The sequence below is a fragment of the Chionomys nivalis genome, chromosome 19 (genome assembly GCF_950005125.1).
Source record: "Chionomys nivalis chromosome 19, mChiNiv1.1, whole genome shotgun sequence".
In the NCBI taxonomy this organism is placed as follows: domain Eukaryota; kingdom Metazoa; phylum Chordata; class Mammalia; order Rodentia; family Cricetidae; genus Chionomys; species Chionomys nivalis.
This window is the reverse complement of record NC_080104.1, coordinates 22150728-22167569: the sequence shown is the minus strand read 5'-3', so window position 1 is coordinate 22167569 and position 16842 is coordinate 22150728. Positions and strand designations below refer to the sequence as shown.

Sequence of the window (16842 nt, the reverse complement as noted above, 5' to 3'; positions counted from 1 at the left end):
CTTTTGCTGCAACCCTGCTTTCGTCACACACAGAAGCTGTAGCGCGCTGCACAGTGTTCTGCTGGGACAGTGGGAAAGGGAGGATGAGGTTAATCCATGAGGGACTATTTCACATGAGCTTCTGTTAATGGAGTTTAAGATCTGAAAGCTTCTATTTGGATGCCATCAATCAAGAAGCTAATGGATCAGCATCCCCACAACCACATAGGAGCCCCGAAGGGGCAGCACGGACCTCAGTAGCTTCCTTGCCTATTGCCCTAACAGAGGCGCAGGGGCCGGCTCAGCCTAGGCTGCAAGGAGAGAAGAAGGGAAGGGTTAAGAATGACTCCAAGAGCAATCTCCAAAGTCTTAATTGATCTTTCTGGCCTCTTTGGTCTCCTGTAAGTCTTGACCAGCTCTCCACACTGTCCCTCAAACTCCCACTTCAACCGGGCTCGCGCTTTTTATTGACGCAAGCCTCCCGTTCTCGCGGGAACTCGGGAGCGCGAGCCAGGAAAGGAGACCAAATCTTGAAATCTCGGTTGGCGCCGGCGCGGCCACAGCGGCTGCGGCTCCAAAGGGGAGGGACGTGGAGCCCAAAGGGGGCGGGGCCTAGATCCTGAGAGGGCGGGGCGTAGCGCGAGGGGGAGGGGAGAGCGCCAGGGGCGGGGCCGCGGGCCGGGACCTGTTGAACGCAGGTATCGTTCGCTGGCCGCGCTCCCTCGGGACTGAGGCGACTGCGCATGCTCGCCGGCGGCGCTGGGCCGGGAGCCGAGCGCCCGTGACGAACCGACTTCCAGGCTTGCGGTGGTTGCGGTGGCTGCGATGGCGATGTGAGTGGGCCCCGGGCGGGATGGTGCTGACCTGGGGAAGGACGCCTTCCAGCCGGACGCAGAACTCCTCCACCGCACAGGCGCGAGCCGAGGCCGCGCGGCTTGAGAGGTGAGCCCCGCACTGCCCCGCGCGACTTCCGACCCCGCGACCCGGTTCGGGTCCCTCTGCCCCGGGGCCGGACAGGAAGCGGCCTCGTCGTCTGGTCCGACTTCGCTGCCCTGGCCTCAGCCGGCGGTGGCCGGCTGTCGGAGCCCGGTCCTGGGCCCGCTGAAGGTCGGCGGGGACGCGAGGGGCGCGGCACGCAGCCGGGTGCTCCCAGTCGGCCCTTCCCGCACCTCGCGCCCGCTGTCCAGCGCGCCTTCGTCCCGCTCAGTCTTCGCCGCCTGGCCCTGCGACCCTCGTCCGCTCCCCGCCCCCCGCCGCCCCTGCGTGCCCTTTGGCCCCAGTGGTCCCTTGTTGTCGGTCCTGCTTTGCGCGATTTGCTCCCCTGGACTGTGCATCCCCAGTCGATACCTCTCAGCCATCGCTGACCAGTTTTCTGAGTGTTGACACTGTTTTCCTTCTTTGGTACTTCATCCTAGCTCTTTTATTAGTTATTAGCTTGTGGGAGGGTGGGGTTGTGGGGGGCTTTTTGCTTGTTTTGTTGTTGTGCCTAAGCATCTTTTTTGCGCTAGTGTTCTCTCTGTGTTCCACCTTGCCTTCAGAGGCCCTCCCTCACTCTTACCTCTTTGGCTACCCTGCTTCATTGCTTTCTGTCCAGTGGCCCCCAAAACCTCCATGCTGAACCGATTTTTATTCTCTCGTCTTGGGTGGTTTTTGGTTTCTCATCATAAAACTTTTTCTTGTTTGTATGGATGGAGCCTCTTTATTCAGTCCATTTTACTTTTTATTACATCCCTAAAGAGTTGTAACACGCCCTTGTCTCTTCTGCTTTCGACCTAATCTGGAGATACACTCAGTATCCCTAGTGCTACTTCCTGAGAAGTCGATTTCATCTTTCTTCTCCTGAAAATATCGTCTGAAGAATGGCAGTACATGTTATTGAATCTTTAAGAGATGTATACCAGTTTATTTTATGAGAAACAGTCTGGCCATTTATAAAGAGTTAAGATTTGGCAAAGGTTCATGCTCCAGTAACTCTAGTTGTCCAGGAACAAATCTGAAAAGAAATTTAACCAAAACTTACTATATCAAATTTATTGACTTGGTGTTTTCACTCACTATCACGCTTGGTTGCATCATTTTGAGTCTGTTCTCTTTAATATATGTCTGCGGTCTCTGCTAACAGGGATAGGGTATCTTCTCACTGAGGAGGAACAAAGGAGAATAGAAGTATTAATCTTTTGAATTGGGCAAAAGAATTTAATAAAAAAAAATTGGGAGTCTTTCTTCTCTTCATTTCGAGCCATATCTAATTGAAGTAAAACTTCTGTTTCTTTTGATAGTGGTGTAGTGTCGTATTCTGGAGGCATCTGCCGAGGCAATTATTTTCAGTAAAGTTTGCCTTTATTCTAGGGTTGAAGACCAACCGGATTATGTATTTCAATCTGGAATCTCAAAGCAGCCCACAAACAATAAATTCTTTCTTATGCTACCTGTGCCAGGTAGGAATTAAATTTTTCTATTTCTATTTTAAGAAGGGAAATACCAAGGCAAAAAAATAGTTTTGCTCCTTGTTCAAAGTGGCTTACTCATAGAAAGCAGAAGGATCTGGTGGTATTAAGCCACATTTCTCTTAGAAAAGCTAGCATTCCACGTGTATGATGACGAATTTGTCCTACATTTAACATTTTAAATGCTTTTCCAATGCAAATAAAATCATTGCTGTTTCTCAAAGAAGCTTGTTTTCCTCGAAAAGCAGATCTTTTTATCTGTAGGGAATTATCCATTAGAAAGTCACCATCTGCACATTCTCATTGTAGTGAAGTACTTTTATTTTCTTTGCAATTAAATAAGGGGTTTCTGTTATACAGCTGGCACAGGTCTAAATGTCAAGAGATTTGAACCCATAGTATAACTCAGTAGTAGTTTGTAGAAACCACTTAACTTCTAACCTCAGTGTCTCCACCTGTAGAGTGCAGTGATACTGCTGGCAACCCAGTAATCTATCTGTAGTCAGCCCTCGTCATTTAAACATGCTTGGGGCCATCACAAACAGAAATTTCCGTGTAAATACGTCATTTATGTTTGTTTAATTTTCTATTAGTAACTTAGATCTACTTAGATCTCTGAAGATCAAGCTAAATAGTTTAAATTTTTTTCAGATTTCTATGTAATATCTAGTAGAATACTAGTGAACTATGGACCGGCTTAGATTAGTTAATGTTCAGACACAATGAGCAGACATTGAATCACTCAGTATCTAAAGCAGATAAATGCTTTATTTGCTAGGAGTTGGTACTCAAAGGAACTACAAGAATTCTATCTTTAGTAACTCTCTAGTTTTTTGCTATTGTCTTTTATGTTCACTTTAATTTCTGTAAACTATAGTCCCTGGAGACTTCTGGGTTGCTAGAGATTGTTTAGGAGATATAAAAGGCAAGGATTTCCTTTGCTTTGAATTGAGATATTGAGGAAAACACTACTTAGAGAACTGTGTGATTCATGCATGTGTTTATTTCAGAGAGTGAGTGGAGATAAAGCATGGATATTTAAAATGAGTGGGGTTAGCTTGTCCTGAGTGTCAGGAAGAAGGCTGAGGAATGAATAGGAACCAGATGCAGAGTTGTGATATCGAGAGCATTCTTACTGGATCCAGAGGCTTTCAGAAAAGTAGCATGCACATGTCATAGGCACGCATGTTTTCAGGAATTTAGCGAGGCACCGCCACAGTGGTTGCATATTTTAAAGATTGGAAGTTTTAAACAAGTACCTACATGTTTAGTTATCAAGTTATATATGCTAAACATAAAAATTGGCCTCTTTAATAGATATATAAAGGTGCCAGGTATACTGTGCTATTAAAGGATATCTCCTACTTAGAATACTTTTTACATAGTTCTTGTTATTATGAAGCCAACTTTGTGAATTATCTCTCAACCAAGAAACCATTCTGAGAAAATTAGAGTGTATATTTCCTTTTAAGGAGTTTTGTTAGAACAGTCGTAATACAGAAATTATTTCTAAAGTATCTTGTGAATATAGAAATCTGGGTCTGACCAAACGTAGTGGGTTCTCAGTAGGCATCTAGAACATTTCTGTTGCTGCATTTAGCTACAATTAATTTAGTCTGACCTAGAATTGGTATTCCTTTATTGAATCCCTTGAGGTTGCCCCATAAAATGCAAATGCAGCATTCATAATTGTTTTTAGAACAGTGGTGACTGTCACTTGGTGTTCAAGTTGCCAGTAAGTTAGACTTGGAAATGCTGCTCCCCCCTCAGGCATTAAGTAACACCATCAGGGATTATCATCTCAGTGTGGGACAACGGAAGCCTGTGTACCCCCAGCTATCACTTCCATGGAAGCCTGTACCAACCGTCACTTCTGTCTTTTGCAATTGAGAGCTCCGGATTTTCAGACTGCTCTATCCTTACTCAGTTTTAAGACTTAAAAGTAGGCCCCTATTCAGGTAAACAAGGCTAGAATACGGGTTTTCTCCAGCTCCTTTATGTAAAATTCATAACGACTTTCCCATCACATAGTAATGTAATGCTTGTAGAGGAGTTTTGAAATAGTCCTCATATAGGTGAGCCAGGGAAATGTTAGGAGTGAAATCAGTAAATTGAGAATCTAATTAAAATCTTTGATAGACTTTTCTCCCAGCCTTTGCAAATAGATTCATTGAATTTTAGTTGGAGCTAATCATTCTCCATTTAAAATCCCCAGTCCTATATATGAAGATATTTTCTTGAAAAATATAATTATAACTAGTTTTACTTGATCTGTATTATTTTGAATAGATACTTCCCTGAATAGAATATTTAAAAATTATGATAAAAGTCACAAGATCAGCTTTTATTGATCATCATGCGCCAAATACCATGTTTAGTGCTTTGTGTATATTATCTTTTAAACATTAATTTTCCAGCTAGAGATTATACAATTTTTCCATTTGATAAAACAGATTTAAATCTGAATTGGAATTCAGGTCTGGTATCAAAGTTGCTAGTAGAATAACAACTCTGAGGAAGCGTAAGGTGTCAAGAAAACTTTGTTTCCTACAATATTTTTTTAGAAAGTTTTGATTCTTTTTACTCTGAGTCTTGTTTTCTCTTGAAGTAACCAAAGAAATATTTCAAGCACTGTTGAACATACCCTTGAACTAGACATCACATGATCATGGTGCTTCACTAGGCTTTTGTTTTGTTGACTCGTCTGAAGTCTTAAAGGTTTATAATAGCGTGGCATATTCAAAGGCATTCTAGCCTATGGTGCTGGGAGAATTGTGTTTACACTAATGCATCCTTTAAAAGTTTATATGAACTGCTTTTAATAAATTGAATATCCCTTTTGTCTAAATAATAATGGAGGTAGGGTTTGTCCATTGCCACAGGAAAAGTTCTTTGTTCACCCGTTTCATTACAGAAGGAAACATAGAAAAACTCTCAGAATAACTAATGCTTCCTATTGTCCTTCTTAAAATTTGCTGCCCTTTTTATGTCGTTGACATAGTTTTCTAATATCACCAGTGTTCTTTTTGTTATTTTTTTTAAATATTTATTTATTATGTATACAATATGCTGTTTTGCATGTATGCCTGCAGGCCAGAAGAGGGCACCAGATCTCACTACAGATGGTTGTGAGCCACCGTGTGGTTGCTGGGAATTGAACTCAGGACCTCTGGAACAGCAGTCAGTGCTCTTAACCTCTGAGCCATCTCTCCAGCCCATTGTTGTTTATCTTAAAGAGTTCCTAATTAATGTCAGTTCTAATATTGGTAATAATGCATTTCCTTTCTAGTAGTCAGCTGTTTAGAGACAAACTTTAAAGAAACGAGAATAGATGATCTCTTCAAAGTATACTTTAGTTTGTGTGGCTGTGGGTGTGAGAACTTTAGAATCTCATTGGAAATACTTTTGATTGCATGGGAAACTGAATATAGTTAATTCAGTAAGGTAATTTTTTCCCATTAGTGTTGTGTTCTAATTTTTCCTCTAGTGGACACATTCATCTATGGCTTCATGATCATTAACTATTTTTTACAGCAGTGCTAGTATGGACTTTAGAGTATTGTAAGTACAAATATAGGCAGTGGGTTGAACACGTTTTAATTCTTTGTCTTTTTTCGTTATTTCCTTTCTAAGTGACTTTGAAATAGTTTCTTTTCTATGTGACTTTGAAGCAAACATTCTGAACCTTAATTTCTAGACTTCTAGGAGAAATAAATCAAATAGCATAATTAAAGCTACCAGTGCAGGAGTTGCTGTGCCAAGTTGTAAGTGCCTGTATTTGCTTTTATTTTACTTTGCTGTTTGGTCTATATTTGATATCATCAGTGGAGAATAAAGCTGTTCAGAAACATGTCTCTCAAGCTATTCTTTCCTTTCCTCTGGAAGGTCTGTCCTCTCCCCTCCCCAAAGAAGAGAATCTAGTTCTGTAGTTTTAAATTTTCTGTATTCACGCAGTGTGCAAATGGCTGGTAAAATACTAAGTTCAGAGTTCACTTTTGATAAGTGAGGAATGCCAGCAAAAATGTCTAGATATATGATTTTCCTTACTTAATGTGTCCTCTTTACTGTAACAACACTCATGAGTTCAGTTTTGCTGCAAGTCACCCTTTTAAATGAGTGGCTGGCTTTACTGCTGAGTATATATGTACATGTACAAGTGATTCTGAGTAAAACAAAAGGTTACAAGTTATCTGAGTGGTAGTGATCTTTAGAGGGTGCTGCATGCCAGGTTGGCTGGGCCATATAAGGCAGGGTATGATCCAGTACTAAGCGTGGTAGGCTTCTGCAAGAAGCTTGCAAAGATGGATAGGGTGTCATGGCCTCAGCCAACCAGAAAAGAATATAAACCTAAGAATAAGATTTGCTCAGATTTTTAGAATCAGCCAGTCAGTGAACACTTAATCACAGGACCAGAATTTACAGACGATAGCAGACCTGATTCAAAAACTGTGGTTTATGACTTGGTCACGATTAACTCAAAGTAGCTATGTAAATTTAGAGTTCTAAATTTAGACTGAAACTTGGGAAAGCTAAGCATTCCTTTCATCGGGAGCCCCAGCTTCCTGCTAGTTGTGGGCTACAATCAGGATTGTTAGAAGAACTTATGTTACTCACAAGAAAACAGCTTTCTCAAGACTTCTAGGTTCCTTCTATTTAAGGCCTCCTAATTATTTCTTTAGAGAAACCCAAGGAAACTGACACGGACTTTATATTCATTGCTATTAGATGCATTGAGGTAACCCCATTTTAACCTCATTAGAACATTTCTCTATCATATTTCTAATTAGCGTACTTAAATTTAACTTTGCATCTTAGATAGTCTTCCTGTTGTGAGGGAATCTGCTGTTCCTTCATTTGAGATCAGTTTCCATGTCTGTCATAATGTGAGCTGTATGGCTCCTTAAGTGCAAGCTAAACTATGTTAGATAGTATTTATCTGGAAAAAATGAACTTGTTCACAGTACTAAAGGAAAAAGTATTTCATGTCTTATGAGAAAATGATATATTAAATGCTAACAAGGAGCCTTTCAGGGAACATTTTATTTTCTGTAGTTGGTATCATTTGGGTATTGTCTGGACTGTCATTATTATAGGTTCTGATTCCATTTATCTTATAGACCCTAAATTACAGGCAGAATTCAGAAACTAGCTGTTGCCTCCACCATTGCTGGAAGGGTGGCCCTTATATTCCTTGGACTGACAAGTATGGCATTTCTAATTTGTTCAGCTCCTTTTCCATCTGCCTTAGTAAACAGAATATCCCACAGGTGTCTGTGATCCCATAGCTGAAGAGTTAAGGCTGCTTCTTGATTTCTGTGAGAGCAATTAATTTCTGTGGTGTCCAGTTCATCTTAAGGAACTTCTGAGCTTTGCCTCTCAATTTCAGGTGCTTCCCCATCCATAGTGTTCTAAAACACTAATGACTTCTAAGTTGAGGAAGTGTTTTAGGATTAGTGTGGGTGATGTAGGAGCATTTCTTGCAGTTTCTTAAAGTCTATCCCTTGGCAGTTATTTGGTACTAATAGCTGTCTCATCTGCCCTGATGGGAAGTTGGTGTCTTGGTAGCTCTTAAAAGCTGTGCATGGCAGTACTATGTATTTAGAACTACTTCTGGGTCTATTAGTGTATACACACTAGCCAGTTAACAAAACAGCTTAGTATGAATAGACTGGTTTACAGTAGAAGTTTGTGAGTGCATGAGATTTACAATTTTCTAGTGACCACACATTTTAAACACTGATGAAATTAGTTTTGAGGGGCTGGTGAACTGTCTCAGTAGATCAAGGTACTTGTTCCCAGTCTGATGATATGGACCCCACACAGTAGAAGGAAAGAATCTATTCCTGCAAGATGTACTTTTGACTTCCTCATGCATGCGGACATTGTGTGCCCCTGCATGTTAAATGCATAAAAATGCTGAAAAATGGGGAAACAGGTGCAAATAATTTTGGGTATTCTATCTAAAATACTGCCTTGAGATGTGTCAGTTTCTGAAGTATCTGAAGGATAGTGTATCTAAAATACATATATATGCATTTATATATTATATATTGTATATAAAATATGCATTTTAGATACACTATCCTTCAGATACTGTATACAGAATATTATATCTAAAAATATAATATTCTTCAGCTACCAACTGAAGGATATTGTATCTAAAATACTACCTTGAGATATGTCAGTAAATGAAGTTCTGAAGACATGGCTTGGTGGTTAACAATACTTGCTACTCTTGCACAGGACTCGAGTTTGGTTGCCAGGACCCATGTCAGGCAACTCATAGCCACTAGGGAATCTGGCAGGGCACTTATACACATGTACCCATACATACACATAAAAGGTTTTTAAATATTTTTGAAAGACATGTTCTAGAGGATAGTCCTATGTCAACTTGACACAAGCTAGAGTTATCTGAAAGGTGCAACCTCAGCTGAGAAAATACCTCCATAAGATCTGGCTCTAGGATATTTCTTAATTAGTGATTGATAGGGAAGGGCCTACATGGGCTCTCCCTGGGCTGGTAGTCCAGGGCTCTATAGAAAGCAGGCTGAGTAAGCCATGGAGAGCAAGCTCGTAAGCAGCACCCTCCATGGATCTGCATCAGTTCCAGGTCTTCCCTGTCTCTGAGTTTCTGTCCTAGTTTCTTTCAATGATGAACAGTAATGTGGAAGTATAAACCAAAACAAAATAAATCTTTTCCTCCCAATCTTGCTTTTTTTGGTCATAGAAACCTTAACTAAGATACATGTCAATATAAAAAATGAAACATGATTTTGTATATGAATTTTGAAGATTTAGTACAAAATCATGTTTCATTATATATATCGGCGTATTTTAATCTACCCCGCCTTTTCTGTTTTGTTTTTAGAGATAGCACTCACTGAATAACCTGACTGGCCTGGAACTTGCCATGTATTCCAGGCTGGCCCCAAACTGACAGAGGTCACCTGCCTTTGCCTCCTGAGTGCTAGGATTAAAAGTGTGTAATGTCATGTCTGGCCCTGATATTTTTAATTCGCTACATATAATGCTCAAAGTAGTACCAGCACAATAAAGCTATGTTTAGTAGGTATCTTACTTCAGGTTTCTATTGCTGTGAAGAGAGACCATGACTATGGCAAATATTATAAAGGAAAATATATAACTGGGGCTGACTTACAGTTTCAGAGGTTTAGTCCATTATCATCACAGTGAAAAGCATGGCAGCAAGCAGGTAGACATGGGGCTGAAGAAGGAGCTGAGAGTTCTACATCTTAATCTGAAGGCAACAGGAAGTGAACTGTGACCCACACTGGGTGTAGCTTGAGCATGTGAGACCTTAAAGCCTGCCCCCACAATACATACCTCCTCCAACAAGGCCACACCTCCTAATAGTGACACTCTCTATATGCCAAGCATTCAAAGATGAGTCCATGGGGGCCATTTGTATTCAAACCACCACAGCAGGGAAATCTAACTTGGCTTCACGTTAGATTAAAATTAAATTAAGAAATCAGTTCTTCAGTCATACTAGACACCTCTTTGTTGTGTTCTCCATTTTGGACAGAGTGTTTTAGAAAGAACAAAAATGACTTTGAGATTATCACTGAATTTTTTTTTTCTTGAACTAATTTTTCTGAGGTATTACAAGGTAATTTTTTTTCTCCCTGCTTATCAGATTTGCTAGGCAGGAGTGGCAAAATTCTTTCTTTTCTCCATAAGGGCTTTTTGGCATAAATTTCTCACTGAGTACTAGAGTCATCTCCTTGTCTGGATTAGGGTTTGTGGCTTGCTCAACTGAATTATCTGTTGGTGACTTAGGAAATTGTGCAGAACGGATCGTTTGATTGGCCTCCAGATTATTGAGTTCTGCATTCTGTTTTGCCAGGGCTAGAAGAGTAAACCATTTAGTCTCAGATAAGTCAGCTGATTTTAATAGCTTCAGAGGCCAGGGTTAAATTGATGGGCTTTGAGTCAGCCCTGGACTGTTCAAGAGGCTGTGATGCTCATGGCTTGTGGAGGCTGCAGAAAGGTCCTTGCATTGGAGAATGCCCTAAGCATAACTGTAGCAAAAGAAAGAAGGCTTTTCTAGCACTTGCTTTAGTTCTTGAGACAGGACAGACCAGGACTTTTTTTTGTGTGTGTGTGAGTGTCATAAAAATCTGTATAAATTAGAGATCGATTTGTTGATCCATAGAATGAATTTGCACTTTTTGAATTTGGCTTGTAGTGCACAGTTTTTGTCCTTATTTTTAAATTTTTAAATTTGACAACTTTTAAAAGTAAGATTTTTACCTTGAGGGGAAAAAACGGCTTCCCACTTCCTCTTGAAATTTTTTTTTTTTTTTTTTTTATTTTTCGAGACAGGGTTTCTCCGTAGCTTTTGGTTCCTGTCCTGGAACTAGCTCTTGTAGACCAGGCTGGCCTCGAACTCACAGAGATCCGCCTGCCTCTGCCTCCCGAGTGCTGGGATTAAAGGCGTGCGCCACCACCGCCCGGCTCCTCTTGAAAATTTTATATCACCAATAATTGCCACCAAGGATGGACTGAGGATCACAGAAAATGTTTGGTTCCTCTTGCAGAGAGCCAGCAAGAACTGAAGGAGCCACGCAGCATTTGCTTAGCGTTTCATAGGTGGAAGAAGACTAGTTTGTGACAAGAGAATCACAGACATGTTTAATGACCCTGAGAGCCCTAAATTTTTCTTTTTCCTGTTATCCCTTTACCTTTTTAAAATTTTATTTCTCTTCGCAATTCATTAAAATACAACCGCCTGTGCTTTAGAGGGTAACAGTGACAGTCACAGTGATTTATAAGCCTCATCTGCATATTTGTACATTTATATGTTTCTTTTTAAAGTTGCTTAGTAAAAAGGGAAGGATGTAAGGAAAGGCGATAGCAGCAACATAACAAAGAGCACAGCAGGATATAGGAACTGGAGTAGAGGGAATATGCACCAATAAAGGCGCTTGTTTATCAGTGACTGTTTTCAATATATCCATATCATAAGTCCTTTCTCCAAATTGGTTTATTTTAGATAGGAGAAAAATGATCATTTCTGTTCATGGAATCTTTAATAATAGTATCTTAAATATTTCCTAAATTAAATTTGAGAACCTTCCATGTGTCTGGCCATAGGTATGGCTCAATAAACAGTAACCAGAATTTCCCATTTTTATAGAAGTTTATATTTTAGATATAAGAGTAATAAGACTGGATTTGGTACCATTTACTTACAATTAAGTTATTTAGAAGAAGTAGACAGATTGGAAATTCAGGACCTGCCTGGGCTATGTAGCGACACCCTATTTTTAAAAGATAGTAGGCAAAGTGTTGTAGGTTATTTGTAAACTGTGTGAAGATTTATTGTTGTGATTAGTTTAATAAAGAGCTGAATGGCCAATAGCTAGGCAGGAGAGATAGGCGGGATTTCCAGGGAGAGAGGAAAAGGAGGAGGAATCTAGGTGTGCAAATTACTCCAGAGACATGGAGGGAATTGGGCATACAGAATGAAAGGAAGGTTTAAAAAAAAACAACTATGAAGTAAAAACAATGATCAATATCAATGGGTTGAGTTATAAGAGCTAGTGAAACAAGTCTAAGCTAAATGCCAAACTTTCATAATTAATAATAAGTCTCTGTTAGTTTGCAAGCAGATAGCCAATGAAAAAGCTTACTATAGTAAAATCTTTAATATTTTAAAGAGACTTAAGAGCTTAGGAAACCAATAGGGTGTGGCAGGATGATGTGGCCAGGGCAGGCCTAATTGAGAAGCTGGTTTTTGAGTCTAGCCCCAGAGAAGGGGCTTATGTACATACCTGGAGGGACGAGAGCTCCAGAGAAAAGTGGATGCAAAGACTTTGGGGCCATCTAGCATGCTTAAGGAGTAGAAAGGAGTTGCATATGGCTGGAGAGGGCAGCCTGCTAGGAGTTGAGGTCAGAGAAGTTAGGAAAGGACTGCATAGACCAGCTATGGATACGTGCATTCACTGTCAGAGGACTCGTGACTGTAAAACTGAGCGGTCTGAGCAGCTCAGACACTGGAGGCCGTAGTCCTTTCCTTCTTTGCCAGTCCTAATTTGTGTGATCAAAAATGTGTTCCATCCTAGACACAATGAAGAAAGTGAAGTTCAGAGCAAAGATTTTTCTTTTAAACAAGTAAGGCAGATGTGACATGCGTCACTTCAGTTTTTTTCCCATGAGTAGGGTCAGGTTGGCCACATTCCATGGGCAGAATAATTTGGCATCAAAAGAGATTGTTCTCAGTCTCAGACTGGCTAACCATTTGGCTTGGAAAAGAGGAAAGAAGTGGCACGCAGTGCACCAGTCTGCTACTCTAGCCATCAGATGTTCCATGTGTAACCTGTCAGAAACACGTGACATCCCTTCCTAAATCAAAACAAAACTAAAAAACTAAATGAACCCAGTGTGTGTTACATTAATCCTAGGTCACTGAGAGATCTGCAAGTCTGGTTACCTAGAAATAAAACACCAGGCTGCTCCACCCCATCCCTCCTACATGTGCCAGTATTTTATGATAAAATCAGAAACAGAATAGTAAAAAGTCTCCCATTTGGGAGAACAAACAGTAGGAAAGACTTTGTAACCGAGAGCAGTGCTGGACTGGAATGATGAAGATGCTCTGTCCTGCAGTGGAAGAACACCTGCGCTCACTGCGTCAGGGGGCCTCTGATTGCTGCCGTCTGTGTTCTTCCTTGTGTTAGCCTCCATACAGCTACATTAAAGTTCATGCCCAGTTTTCATAGCCTTCCTTTTATAGCTTCCTGCTATTGCAAATTCTATACCTAGTTACAGGCTTTTGTACGTTATTTCTTTGACAAATACCGTTCTGTAAAAAAAATAAAAGTGTTGCAAGGAGAGGGTCCACTTGTTTGTCCCAGCTACCCGGCTAGCTTAGCCCCAAAATAACCACACAGAAACCATATTAATTAAAATACTGCTTGGCCCATTAGCTCTAGTTTCTTATTGACTAATTCTTACATCTTAATGTAACCCATTTCTATTAATCTGTGTATTGCCATGTGGCAGTGGCTTACCAGGTAAAATTTCCAGTGTCTGTCTCTGGTGGATCCATGGTGTCTCTCTCTGACTCTGCCTCCTTTCTCCCAGAATGCCATTTAGTTTTCCCCACCTGCCTAAGTTCTGCCCTATGGACAGGCCCAATGCAGTTTCTATATTAAGGAGTGAAAGCAACACAAAGACAGAAGGACCTCCTACACCATAAAAGGACTTTCGTAATATTTTCCTCTTCTATTTTCTGTGATAGCAATTCACTAAACTTCCTTTGTGGATGTGGTTCATATGCTTGCCCTTTCTCTCTTTGTATACCTACTTCATTTTAATAGCCTTACTTTTATCTTTACCTTCATCTTTGTCTCTCATTTTAGTGGCCATTGTCTTTAAACTATTAGTAATAACAGGCACTTGTCGGCAACACCTTTAACCCAATCTTAACTTTTTATATCAACAATTTTTAGAATTCCTTTGAAAAAGGTACTCATCCTGTTTTAGGATATTGGAATATTTGGCTGCAAGGCCCCAGTTTCTGCCCCTTTATATCCTTCCATCTTGACTCACAAATCAGCCAAAGTAAACAGCAAAGAACCACCCACACACAACCAGTGTAGTTCAGCTACTTTTCTGGGGCTCTGGACACCTGGTCTTGGAGGTTATTGTAGATATTTTTGCAAGTTGTTTTTGCTATATGTAAGGGAGCTCATCAGTATTTTAGTAGTATGTTTCCTTGTTGCCTGTAATTACTGAACTAAAACCAGGTATCTTAGGATTTTGTTGCAACTGTACTCTACCTCTGGTAATTATTGATTCATATATTTTAGGGATCTATTATAGCTGTACCCTACTTCTCATATTAAATTCTGTATATAAGAAAAGCCCAATTATTGTAGCAGAGATCCCAAAATGAAAGGAACTTAGAAGAGATCTAAGTTTATCTCTTGCCCATGTAATGGGCTACTACTGGTTTATGTGAGATGGATGCTGTGTACCTTAAAGCCGATGAAAATCTGAGGGAGGCAACATCTCAGGCCTGAAATCTCAAAACCTTATCGTTACCTTTCTACTATACTGTATGTGCTTACACCTTTTCTTGTGATTACTGATCCCATCGGGATTCAGAACTGACCTATACTTATTTCTCTGAAATGGGGAGCCTCTTATCTAAACATATATTGATTTGATCTATATTAATCTTTATTATTGTTGATGAGATTACTAAAGTAGCAGCCTTAGTACTTGGCACATGCTACACCCTCATGACAAAAGAAAAAGTGAAGAATGAACATGATCATTTTAATGTTTTTGGAATACAATTATGTTAAAGGCAGACTTTTCATCTAAATATTTGAAATGTAAGGAAAACTACAGCATAGTCAAACAACCTTTTGTCGTTATTTTAGATACTATGTTTATGCATACGTGTCAGTATGAGATACATGCATGCATATGCATGAAATTTCAAAAATCACTACTTTATTACTATAAATGAGAAATGCTACATCTTAAAAATTATTGATAAGCTTCCAGTGTTTTAGGTATTCATTGAGAAGTGTTTCTGAACCACTGAACTAAGAAAGTACTCCATATTTCACTGTGCAGTCTATATATGTGAATCCTTAATAGAAACACATAATAATGATGAAGTTATAATATATTCCCAAGCCTTGAGGAGGATGTAGGTCCTGTGTGTAAATTGTGAATGTTAAGTAATACATAAAGATATATAGGTATCTTTAAAATAGATTTTGTATCTCTAATTTTATTTGAGATTTTATTGCTTCTTCCTCCTAGGGGGAACAATATATTTTTAACAATAAGAATCAGTAACTGGAAATACAAGATTGGTTATTTAATAATGTAAAATGAAGATTTGATCAGCAGAGGTAAGCATATGGTATTTCTTTTGTTTGTAATTCATTATAAGTTAGAATATTTGCAGAATTTCAAGGAAGTACGTTTTCAAGAGCTGTGAAACTTGGAGATTTTACTATGCTTGCATGCTAATGAGTTGCTTGCCATGGTGCCGTAAGGTTGAGAGAAGACACTAGACTCACCAGTCGGAGAGAAAAATGGTTTGTAGTCAGAGCGTTCGAGCTAGTGTGCCAGGTGACAGCTACACAGGAATAAATTATAAGAGGAACCCTGAGCTAGACGGTCTGGAAACGCTGATAGTGGACAGTGGGCCTACCTGTTTTCTGCTTTGGAAGACTTTACTGTGTAGAATAGTCTCACATCGGCTGTTTTCTAAAGTGAGACCCTGTCTAGAACTGTATGCAAATGTCCCAGAATAGAGAGCCTGGAGGAAGACTGAAGTGTCTCTGCTGGGAGCAGGTGCAGCGACACCAGGAATCAGTGGAGAGTTGTCCCCAGCACTTCTTTTCTCTAAATTGCTTTTGAAGGCCTGTGCTCTTGGTAAGGGTGTCTGTCATTCTCTGATAGTTAACATGGAAGCCGCTGGAGCACCAGCACGAGATGGCTGTTTAGACTGGGACACACTCACGGTGTCATAGTCACATTAATGTTACTCATGCACTTATTGGCTTAAATGTTCATCAGAAAATTATAGGAAATGAGCAGATTAGAAAATATACGTGCCGCTGACACCAATTTTATAAAAGTCGTAGTAATGCACTCATGAGTATATATCTCAGTGGCTTTGTGAGTGTTTTCATTTTCACTCGCATGTGTACCTTTTGTTTTAACTTATGTGAAAATGAATGCTTTTAGGCTTTTATAATGAAGGGGAAATTTCTTTTTTAAATTAAAAATTACTTTGCTCTTTAATCAGTATTTTCTTAACAAAAAAATCCATTCATAGATTATCACATGGATGTCATCAGGGAAACAAATGTTGGAAAAGCTTCGTAATCAACCAGTCTTAAGTGGTAAAAATAGTACTGCTCTTTGGCAGTCTTTGGACTCTGGTACTGGTTAGTTGGATTAAGCTTAGTTAGGCTTATAAATTGGCATTTCTGTTGTGCTTCTCATGACCCCTCCCCCTTTTCACTAAGGTGCTGTTGCCAGATTTGTCCTCTGGGTATAAATTAAACATGACTGAAGTTCAAGCAATGGTAGAATTCTCCGTGGAGCTAAACAAGTTCTACAACGTGGATTTATTCCAAAGAGGGTATGCATTTTATAGTAAGAATTTAATTACAGATTTTATTTAAGTATATGTTTTAGAAATGAACTCTATTCGGGTTATTATAGTCTTTAAGTAATTTCATTTAAGTAGATATTTGGGGATTATGCTCATGAATTTAGTGATAATGCTGAATGTATTCAATATGTATTTATGAATTTATATTGATCATTGAGGGGGTGCTTTAATGAAAATGTCCTGTCTCATTTTTACTGTTTAAAAGCATATATGGAGGAAAGTTTATTTACAAAGAAA

The 16842-nt window shown here is 39.7% G+C and overlaps 1 protein-coding gene across 13 annotated transcripts in view; it reads left to right on the top strand.

Annotated features, from left to right (window-relative positions):
• Positions 1-649: 649 nt before the first annotated feature.
• Positions 650-16842, top strand: part of Fam135a (family with sequence similarity 135 member A) — a 75680-nt gene continuing 59487 nt past the window's right edge. For 7 of the 13 annotated variants that reach the window (XM_057794317.1, XM_057794312.1, XM_057794311.1 and 4 more), the window contains exon 1: positions 650-921. In XM_057794317.1, coding sequence (XP_057650300.1) covers positions 833-921 — 89 coding nt within the window. In that variant the 5' untranslated portion in view covers positions 650-832. Of the gene's footprint in view, positions 922-2328; positions 2418-15236; positions 15329-16456; positions 16573-16842 lie in introns of all 13 variants that reach the window. The other 6 variants (XM_057794318.1, XM_057794313.1, XM_057794316.1 and 3 more) reach the window with 2 other exon arrangements.